Source organism: Lynx rufus, unplaced genomic scaffold (assembly GCF_022079265.1).
Source record: "Lynx rufus isolate CCGP_SWC_20201006 ecotype Redwood Valley unplaced genomic scaffold, mLynRuf1.p SCAF_8, whole genome shotgun sequence".
Taxonomy (NCBI): Eukaryota; Metazoa; Chordata; class Mammalia; order Carnivora; family Felidae; genus Lynx; species Lynx rufus.
The window spans coordinates 4,465,618-4,476,248 of record NW_025814896.1 but is presented as its reverse complement, the minus strand read 5'-3'; the positions used below and the strand labels follow the sequence as shown (position 1 = coordinate 4,476,248).

The window sequence follows — 10,631 nt, the reverse complement described above, 5'->3', positions numbered from 1 at the left end:
GCACCCGCCAGGGCCCCCGCCCCTCGCTTCGCCCCAATCCTTCCAAACAAGGTTCCCTCCTGCCACCTGCCGGCCCACTAGGGTCTGCGCCACGGGCTCGGCGCCACAGCGCAGCTCGCGGGGAGGCGCCCCCGCCTCCTTACTGCACATGCCCGGCTGAAGTCCGGGCGCGCAACTTTGCAGAACCTCTCCGCCGCGTCCCTCCCCGCCTCAGTCTCCTCATTCCTCTCCCAGGCGAGAGGACCAGCGGAGGCACCTCTCCCGGGTCTTAGACCGCAGAGTCTGAGACTTAGAGAGAGGAGCCTGGGAGGAGACAGACTCTCTCTTCCCCTTTTTCCCATCCCTTCTTCTTGCTCAGAGCGGCGAGCGGAGGCGCGGAGCTTTAGAAAGTTGAGTGGTCAGGAAGGTAGGTGCTTCCCTTTTCCCCCCTCACACTGAGGTGGGGCTGGGACCTCCGGACCCAGCTTCTCACCTCGTGGGGTGCACCTTTTTCGGCTCCAGCAGCCGATGCGCATCGGAGCCGCTCTCTGCAGAGCCAGAGGGCGGGTGGGCTTCTCGGTGTGCGCCTAAGAGAATGGATCGTAGGTCCCGGGCTCAGCAGTGGCGCCGAGCTCGCCACAACTACAACGATCTGTGCCCACCTATCGGCCGCCGGGCAGCCACCGCGCTCCTCTGGCTCTCCTGCTCCATCGCGCTCCTCCGCGCCCTTGCCACCTCCAACGCCCGCGCCCAGCAGCGCGCGGCCGCCCAGCAGCGCCGAAGCTTCCTTAACGCCCACCACCGCTCCGGCGCCCAGGTGTTCCCCGAGCCCCCCGAATCTGACCACGAGCACGAGGAGGCAGACCTCGAGCTGTCCCTCCCCGAGTGCCTAGAGTACGAGGAAGAGTTTGACTACGAATCCGAGAGCGAGACCGAGACCGAGTCTGAAATCGAATCCGAGACCGACTTCGAGACCGAGCCTGAGACCGCCCCCGCCACTGAGCCCGAGACCGAGCCCGAGGACGAGCGCGGCCCCGTGGTGCCCAAGCACACCACCTTCGGCCAATCTCTCACCGAGCGTCTGCACGCTCTGAGATTGCGGAGCCCCGACGCCTCCCCGAGTCGCGCGCAGCCCAGCACTCAGGAGCCCCAGAACCCCAGGCAGGGGGAGGAGCCCGAGCCCGAGCCCGAGGACAAGGATCCGAGGGACCCCGAGGAGTCCGAGGAGCCAAAGGAGGAGGAGAAGAAGCAGCAGCGCCGCTGCAAGCCGAAGAAGCCCACCCGCCGCGACCCATCCCCGGAGTCCCCTTCCAAAAGGGGACCCATCCCCATCCGGCGTCACTAATGGAGGACGCCGTCCAGATTCTCCTTGTTTTCTTTGACTCAGGTTAGTTGTCCACCGCTAAACTGGGGAAGCCTGGGGTCGGTGTGGGAGCCCGCGGGAGGAGAGGAGGGAGACGGAGAGGCAGGTTAGGAGGAAGGCGGGAAGATAGCAGGCTCAGCTAGCCAGCCCGGGAGGTGGGTGGGGGTGCCGCCGGCAGGCTGGGAAAGGCTCCCCTGGGCGCCGGGACGGCGCCGGGGGCGCCCAGGTGGCCAAAGGCTTGTTGCACGACGGTGCGCTCCTGGCGCCGGGCTGGAGACAGCCTGAGGTCTCCGAGCTGGTGCCCAGGACGCGCGCCCAGAATCCCCGGCGCGCCCCAGGTTTCCAGCTGCACACCGAAAAGGCACGGGTAAGTCACTTGTTTCATGCGCTCTTTTCCCCCTCTTAAACACTGGCCTCAAACCGGTTGGCCTTGGCAGGCGCCCGAAACGGGGTTCGGAGGTGCGCGCGCCAACTTTCACCGTGCGAGAGCGGCCGCGCTGTAGCGACACTGTTGCAATGTGCGAAAAGTAATCACACCGGGATTGGGCGAGAACTCCGGAGACTGCCGGCGCCGGAAAAGTCGCGCGCGGCGCTTTAAGACACTCCGAGCCTGGAGCCCAGGTCCCAGCGCTGCCAATTTGGAGCCGCGGGACCTCGGCGCCAGAGCTCCCCGCGGCTGTGCGCTAGTCCTGGCCGCCACCACCCCTCTCCGGGCGCTCACGGGGCGGGAGTCCGCTGCAAAGAGCGTGCGCACCTGCCCGCGCGCTCCAGAGCCGACCTCCTCGGGACCGCCCGCGGTTCCCCACGAATCACGCGTACTTGGAGGGCTGGCAGAGAAGGTACGGGAGTCTTAGGGGATGCCCCTACCGGCTACCAGGGTTAGTGGCGCGGGCTTGGTCACGTCGGGGCATCGCTAACCTTTTGGCGCAGCTGATCTGGCGGCGGGGCCGGGTGCAGCCTGGCTGGAGAGGTCTGGGGCTGTTTGCGCACGGACCTGGGGATAGAAGAGAGGGGCTAAGAGGCCCGCGAGGCGGTGCCGAGCGGAAAGGTAAAGCGGCACAAGGAACGGGGCTGGAGAGGGGATCGCGTCTTTCATCGGGGTACCCTACAATGCGTCCCCAAAGAGCACGGCACTACCGCGCCGGGGAAAGGTGTTGGATCCGATCCGACGCAAGTCCTTGGGGGATCGGTCAAGAGGGGGCAGGGGCCGGCGGCGGCTTCGGCAGCCTCGGGGAGGGGAGGCGGCGCACCGGCCATTTTCGGCTCGGGTGGAGCTAAGTTTGGAATCCGTAACCTGGAGGTGAAACCGCCCTGGTGTCCGAGCACAAAAACGGCTGCAATCCGGTAACGCGTCTTCGGTGCGTAAAGTGTGTCTTACCTGCCAATCCTGGAGGAAAAGACTGACAAATGAAATGTATTTTACAAAACCTCACCCGGTATGGAAATTGATGTTTTCTTGGTGCGCGCGTGCGTCTCGCTTTGCGCGGGTTTGGGCTAGTCTGCGGAGAATGATTTGGGGGGAGGGGGGAGTGAACCGTTTTTAGGCTCGAAAGGAAAGGATCAGTCGGGTTCTTAAACTCCTAGGGGAAGGATGAGGCCGGAAGGAACACACTTTTCTTGGTCCTCCTTCCAGGTCTCTTCTCTGGGAAAGGCGTCGCGGCGCCCCAGAACTTAGTTATGCTGGCTGCCGCGCAAATGGCTGCTGGATGCCTGTGTGTCTTCATTAGCATGGACCCGGAGGGCGGTTTGGTAGCAGGGGGCTTCCCTGGGCCGCGGGGAGGGGTCAGGGGTCCGGAGGCTGCCGAGGAGGTGGCGCAGCAGGGCCAGGCGCGCGCTGCCTTTGGCTTACCGGTGTGAAATTGCCTAAGTGACATGGAGCTCTCCGAAGTTGAAATTTCTACTTCAGGTCACCAGTGGGCATATGGCTCCTTTCTGGGGCATTACGTGTTATTTTTTTCCTGTGGTAACGTCTTAGCAGCCTGCGTTCACCAAGTACGACGTCTTTGGTGAATCTGCACAAGAAGCCAGGGTTTGCTTGGCTGGTTTTGGTGTGCTTTTCCGTGCGGGAGCTGTCTTCCCAGACCGGGTAGTGGGGGGGGGGGGGGGGTCCGCTCGGCCTGCAGAGCTAGGTTTTTCATTGGAGGAATTAGCATGTTGCCGTGTCGCAGGGAGAATACACGAGGTTTTTAGGAAGTCCTCAGTGCCCAAGCCCACAACGTTCACCTCGGTCTTGGTCTGTTTTTGAGCAAAAGCCTGGATGTTGAGACACTTGCTTTCCTGACTGTCAGCAATACACATCAAGCTCATTATTGGGGGGGTGGAAGTCCCCGTCTAGGAACACACAGATAGGCTGCCCTCTTTCATAAAGTGCCTCCGGTTGTGAAAGCCTGTGACCCACCCACACGCCCCTCCCCCACTCAGCTCCCTTCCCCCACCCTCCACCCCTCCCAACCTCCCCCACCCCCACCCCTACCCCTCCAGCCCTGTGTCAGGGTGGAACAGCCATCAGAGACGATCCAGAACAGCTGAGAAATATGCCAGACCCCCCCCCCCAGAGGAAGTGCCCTAGACCCTCCCCCAAGGAAGAGATTTTGCCCTACAGACACTTCAAACCCTCTAACTACCTGAGACACTGGGGCTCCACTACCTTTTTCTTTTCCCCAGAGGCATTTCTGGCAAGTTCTCCCAAGCATTCCCGACTCACTAGGCTCCAAATTGGCCCTTTGTCTCACCCAGTAGAACTGGGGTTAGCATTTGAATGGGCTCACTTGGCTCTTTCAGTTTAGGTGGGGTGTGTCTGGTGAGGAAATTTGCTCAAAAAAAAAAACCCCTGCTAGTTGACCCCGTAAGTGAATTACTAGTCAGTTGTAGTTATTTCTCGGGGGGGGGGGGGGGGGGGAGGAGAATAAAGCTACTTAAATGTGATGGTCTGCTCTGGCATTAGGATTTTCCTTTGCTCCGTGAATCATTTACTAAATAGAAATTTGCTTTTTCTTGGACAGAGGTCCTCTTAAAACTCAACTTTCTGAGTTGGAAAATTAGAGCAGTGTTCACATGCTGTGTGCTGTCCAGCCATCTGGCCCAGGTTGACCTCGAAAGTTTGGCAAACAAAACTTTTCATTTATGTTTATCAGAATTCAAGAACAGGGAAGTGTAAAGTTTGGAATTGTTTTAAGAGGATGTTTCTTTAATGCACTCGAAGCTGGTTTTCGCCCCCTGGAACTGCTTACAGCCGTTTCGCTCTTTAGCCCTCACTTTTAGCAGCTGGGATGGAAGATTTCATGAGGAAGCTGAAACTTCCATGTGGGTAAGAATAAGGTCTTTTTTTTTTTTTTTTAAATAATCTGAATGGAGTTTACTTAATTTACCTGTGTTATCACCGCTCTTCCTGCAGACGGAAGCTATTGAGAGGAAACTGAGCAGAAACCATGGTGTAGGGAAAAGCACGTATCTGTAACAACAACAACAAAAAACAAATTACTAAAATCAAATTAAGCTTCCAGAGGTGAGACGCCGGCTCAAGTGCTGCCCTGCTCTTAGAAATTGCCCAGCAAGAGGGATCAGGCTCTCGCGTTATATCTTTAACCCCCCCAGTTCCAGAATGAGGGATGGGACACCTCGCCCTCCCTTCAGGGTTTTGACATTCATGACCATTTCCTGAATCTTGCTGCCCCACGAGTGGACAGCAGGACCTGTAAGCCCCAAGGACCTCTAGGCCTGGGCCAGCCCCAGCACCTCACTGCCTCAGTTTCCTCACACGGACAATGGAAGGAACTGAATGAGATGTTCACAGTATCCCCTTCAGCTCCAAATGCGTGCAGGCCGATAAAGCCCAGGCTTGCCCAGTCTCACTCCGTCCGTGACTTTAACGCTAACGGAGCCAAAAAAAAAAAAGTTGTTCAAGGGTGACCAAATAAAAAGCACCAGTTGTGAAGGAATCTGTTTTGCGTTGTTCTCATTTTGATTTTATCCGATCTGTTTTTGAATGGGTGGCAAAAAAACGGTGCAACAGGCAAGTTAGGGAATACAGAATCCCACTGGGTCCTGTCACTAGCCTGAGGGGGAAAAATGGCCATCCTTCGGAGCAGATCTTTAAGTGTTTGTCTTGTGCCTGCTTGGTCCCCTCACCTGCTCTCCCCGATCTTCGTCTGTGAAAACAAGCTTTTCCGAGTGGGAGCAGGGGGCCTGAAGCCAGCGTTACTGCAGCCTGGAGATGATGCTACCTGCTCTGGGAGAGAGCGGTCTGACAGCAATGACTCGTGTCAAGTGACCACGAGTGCTTGAATGTATTATTCAGTCACTCGTAAGTGTCCTGATTAGGCCAGACCTGCCAACGCAGCTCCGAGGCTGCAGCTAGTTAGGATAAACCCATTTCCTTAGCTCCTGTGTTTGTTTTTATTATCCTTCCCTCCCAAGAGCTTTTTCAGACTTTTTTTTTCCTTAATTGCTTCTCTCCCATGAAATTTTAATACCATAGTTATAGAAATGTACTGTATATCTGTTTCTATACTGCAGGACCTTGTAATGGCTAAGATTTTTTTTTTGCACTTCCCCTAAACCAATTTTCCTCCATGGCAAATGCACGGGCTAGCGGAGAAAATGGAGTTAAAAAGAAAAAAAAAAAAAGTAATGGTTGAACATCCCAGTTTTGGTGTTTTTGTTTGGTTTTTTTTTTTTTTTTTTTTTTTGGCTGCACATTACAAGGCTACATATAAGATAAATCTTACTAATGTTTGGTTTTCCCTTTTTAAAAAAATCTCACATCTCCCCCCCCCCCCAAACCCCTGGTACCTATCCTGGTGCTGGTGCCCAGTCGATTCACATAGCAGAGAAGCCAGAATAAACAGCCTAGTGACTTAGTTCTCCCAAGGCCGAGAGTCTGCAGCGCAGGGCCCCTGTCACCTGTTGACAACGCTCAGCCAGTAAAGGCAGGGCATCCAAGATCCAAGAGGAGCTGGCGCCACAGCCCCCGCCTGCCAGCAGACTCCCCACTGCAAGGTAGAATTGGGGGGGCCGCTTTCCTGGCTTTGCATGTGGACACGGCCTATTTTTATTCTATGAGCTTATTTTAGGGTAGGCACGCTGCAAAGTAACGGGGCGGGGGGGGGGGTCAGCGTGCACAGAAGGTAGTGGTGCCTGTTAACGTGCGGGAAGGTTTGCGAACAAAAAAGGGAAAGGAAGGTGTTGGGGGATCACGGAAAAAACTGGAAGGTAGTGGGAGACACGAACAGTAGGGAAGGAACAGAAGAGAAGATTTGGAGACAGGAATCACAAAGGCCGTCCGTGTTAGAGCTATAAAGACTAGCACGCACAAATAAGGGGAGATTCAGGGACAAAGAGATTCAGGGGCAACTCTGTGGCCGTCTTCAAAAATCTGGTGGCAGCAGAGGCAGCGTCAGGAACAGCATTTTTAATAGCCAGGCATAGCGGTGGAGGGCCACCCTGGGGCTCGCAGCTTAGGTACCCTTAAGGTCACCTCTCCCTGGAGGGTCTCTATGGTCTCAATTCCATAGGTACAGGGGAGTTTTTGTACACGTGCCTCAGTGGCTTCAACCAAAATGAAAGATTTACAATCTAGGAAATGTCGTTTTATAGCTCAAGTCCTAAATCTTGGATCTCAGTTCAGGGAGAGGCCCCGACTCTCACACTGGCCAAGGACGGCGGCCAGCTGAAGACAAGTTTCTCCTCCCCCAGGCGAGAGCCGGTTGCTGAATACTCTGGCTTATGTTGCTGTCTCCATTAGAGTTCAAGAGGAGAACGCACCCTGGGAAATTGAGGCTCTGCGCTAACATGAGACCCACCACTCCTCTTAAATGCGGTTACGGTGCCCAGATGCTCCCAGAGTGCCTGGAAGTTCCGCCATGATTTCCCGGAATTTTAAACAGAGCTCCCTCTAAAGCCAGATTTATCTTCTGGGATTCCCTCTTGCCCTTCTAGTCCCCACTTTTACCCCTTTCTTAGTCCCCTTCCCGGGGCACTGTTCATCTTTTCTCCCCTCCACATTCTCTGCTGCGTCATCAGCTAGCCTGGAGAAGGAACCCACGGCCCAGTTCAAGCGACTGTCGAGAATGTGCGGGCCCACCGCGCTAGCACAGGCCGTCAGAGGACGGCCATGTGCCTGGCCGCAGCAGAAATGGGTAACCCTTCCAGGTCGAGGGCTGCTGAGTTTAGCTAGCGAGCTGAATGAAGGGGTCTGAATTCCTGGGAGGAGACCCTCCGCCCCTGGGGCTGCAGCACGGGGTTTGTTAATCTGAGCAGATCAAGTGTCTCCCTAAGTCTGGTTCGGCCCATCTGTAATCTCAGCCGTGCACCTGCCCCTGACCTCCATCTGAGGCGTTTTCTCTCCGGCTGGCGTTTGCCTGAAACAGCCTGGTCACGCAGACCCTTCTGCAGACAGGAGGCTGCTGCCTCCACCGGCCGAGGCTGGCAGAGGAGATGCTAGAACGGAGAGAGATGAGCACGGCAGGTCTTAACTGAACGGTGATTAACCGAACAGCTTCAAAGTCTTCTCGCACTCAGAAAACACTGGTCACCGGGAGGTGGAAAAACAGAACAGTTGCCGGAATCCTCTTGCCCGGGTTCTCTTTGCTTTTGGCTTTGGCTTTTTCCTCCCAGCTGGTGAAAAGATTCTCCTTTTCTGCGTTCCAAAGAAATCCATGGACACACAGCAATGACGGGAGTGGTCTGCAGAGTGCTCTTCTGCAGACGGCCCCCACCCCAAACGCTAGGCTAGGAGGAAATACCACTGCCAAAAAAGAAAAGATCATTTTGCCTGGTTTCTGCTCCTTTCCCTCTCGACCACCTCCTCGTCTGCCTGCTTTGCTTTCTCTTTCTTGGATACGGGGATGAAATGAGAACGCTGACAGGCGGCTACTTAAACTTTGGATGCGCCTTGTGCTTTTGGCAACGAGTAAGAACCCCCCAATGTAAGTGTACTAACGGCCATTTGCGGAGCGTGACGTGTGCTGGTGTGGGTGTCAATACAGCAGGAAGATGGGAGTTTGGGAAGCCCAGGGCGCCACACGGGGTCACCGAGGCAGGGGGCCATGTCCCTACAGATGGCGACGGTGCTGTTCAGAGAGCCAAGAGTGAAGAAATACCTGCTTTCCGCTGGGGGTTACTCGCTTACAAAGAGCCGAGCCTACCTGAGGGACCTGGGCCTTTTGGTGAACGGGCGGACTTTCCTCAGAAATGCGGGTTAACTGAAACATAAGCAGTGTTGCATCTCTTGACTCGTGGAGTGTAGACAATCTATATTCTTTTTAAGTAGCAGTTTTAAGGATCTTTTTAAGGATACGCGGTTTCCCACAGACCTTCACCTGGACTTGACAGCCCGCCCTTTCCTTCTCTGATGGATACACCCGTCTCACTGCACGCCTTTGCTCCCGCTCGCTCCCTGTGGGGACAGGGCCCAGACCCTGGCACACAGTTTTTGCCCTTGACCCCAGCACCCCCTTCTCTCGGGCACCCTGTGACTAGCCTATCTTGCCTTCCTCTTCGTCATCGGTGGGAACTCATTCACTGACCTTCCTTCCTTGTTCCTGCTTATTCCTACCAGATACAGACCCCTTTCTCTGATAGAAATCCATCCAGAATTGGCAATGTGGCCTAGGCTACCCACTACCACCTGTCACTGGCCAATCTGCATCCAGGGCCAGGCCCCATTTCTGTCTTGAGCCAGAAAGCTCACCAGTCTAGAGTATGCTCACCAGGCAGCACCTCCCCCCACCCGCCCCCAGTCAACCCACCAGCTAATCGCCCCCAGCTCTTACCATAGCGGGGTCCTCAGGTCCCCGTGGCCAGGCCCGCCAGCTGCCGTTCACGTTGGCCAGCTCCTCAAACATCTGGACGCACTTCTGAGGCGTCTCAAGTCCCACTGCTGATCTGTGATGCTTTCAGCTTTGAACCCCCTCACGTGAGTGATTTGAGGTTTCAGATTCTGGTGGCCAGTCCCTACGGAAGAAAAAAAAATAGTAAGAGTAGACGATAGGGAGCATCGCAGTTAAACGGCGTAATGTTTTCTCCCTGGTCCTAATTTACCTTTCAATTACAATGATTCCTACTCCAATCTGAGGGTCCTTTCTCAGCCTACAGCAGTGGTTTCATCCGGGGGCGATATTTTGCCTCCCAGAGGACATTTGGCAAAATCTAACAGATTTTTGGTTGCTACAACTAAGGGGCTGCTACTGGCATCTAGTGGGTAGAGGCCAGGGATGCTGCTAACACCCTACAGTGCCCAGGACAGTCCACAGCAGAGAATGATCTGGCCCCGATGTCTACAGCAGAGGCTAAGAAACCACAATCCTGATTAGGTACGTGGCGCTTCTTAGATCCTCCCCTCCCGTGTACCCCCGCCAGTCCTTCCTAGCCCACTGCTCTCTCCTGAGGCAGCTTTTCTTCTCCTCTAGTGCGCTAAGTGCTCAAGATTCTGTTACCAGATATATTCCTCCCCTTGAGGGTGGTATCTGACCCACTGATTCCATATCCTGTAAGGATGGTTGTCACTTTGAACTTGAGGTCTCGCGCTTCCTTCGAAACTTCAGGCCCACGCTCTTAATTAACAGGCCGTGAAAAACTCCACTGCGACTCCCATCCTTCCTTCACCTCTGCCAAGTCCAAACCCAAATTGGCTCCGCCACCATGCCACCCCTCCCCAAGATCCTCCCCACTTCCCTGTGTCACCTGTGTCCCACTGTCCAGGCGCCACACTTTGGCTTCTCCACCTTTTGTGCCTTGGGAGCACAGGAGATGCTCGAGGGCCCTTTGGGATCCCTCTTGAGTCCCCTCATTCAGCCCTGCTGCTTCCTTCACTGCATGTGGGTCTCCCCACCTTAAAGGTCAAGGCCAGCGTCCTTTGTTCGCTCCGGTGGGACCATCCTCCACACTCCCTCCATCTTTACTAAAACTAAGCGCAAAGCCTCCCTTGCAGCACAATTAACATTCATCATCTCCATTTCCTACCAGAACAGCCTCAAGAGTGCTTGCCCTGAAACTTCCTGGTATCCTCAGAGAGATCTTACCTCATTCGTCCCTCTTTACTCCCACTGCGCCTCCAAGACTCTGCGCTGTGGCCTGTCCTCTTTACCCAGCTTCCCCCTTTTGCTCCTGGTGGGCCCACACCTATCATTCCACCCGCCCTCCACCCCCCCCAGCCATCCACGGAGGCCCATTTGAAACGCCACTTTCCCCACCAACACTTTCGAGTTCCCCCCACCACCACCACCACCACCAGTAGAGGTCTTTCCTCTCATTTTTATGTTGCTTATCCTTTAGGATGGAGTGTTGGTAT

The 10,631-nt window shown here is 55.5% G+C and overlaps 1 protein-coding gene across 1 annotated transcript; it reads left to right on the top strand.

The window, feature by feature from the left end:
* Positions 1–574: 574 nt before the first annotated feature.
* On the top strand, positions 575–1,324 carry LOC124503255 (neuroendocrine secretory protein 55). The gene has a single exon (XM_047068155.1). The coding sequence runs from the start codon at positions 575–577 to the stop codon at positions 1,322–1,324; it is 750 nt and encodes a 249-aa protein (XP_046924111.1).
* Positions 1,325–10,631: the final 9,307 nt, after the last annotated feature.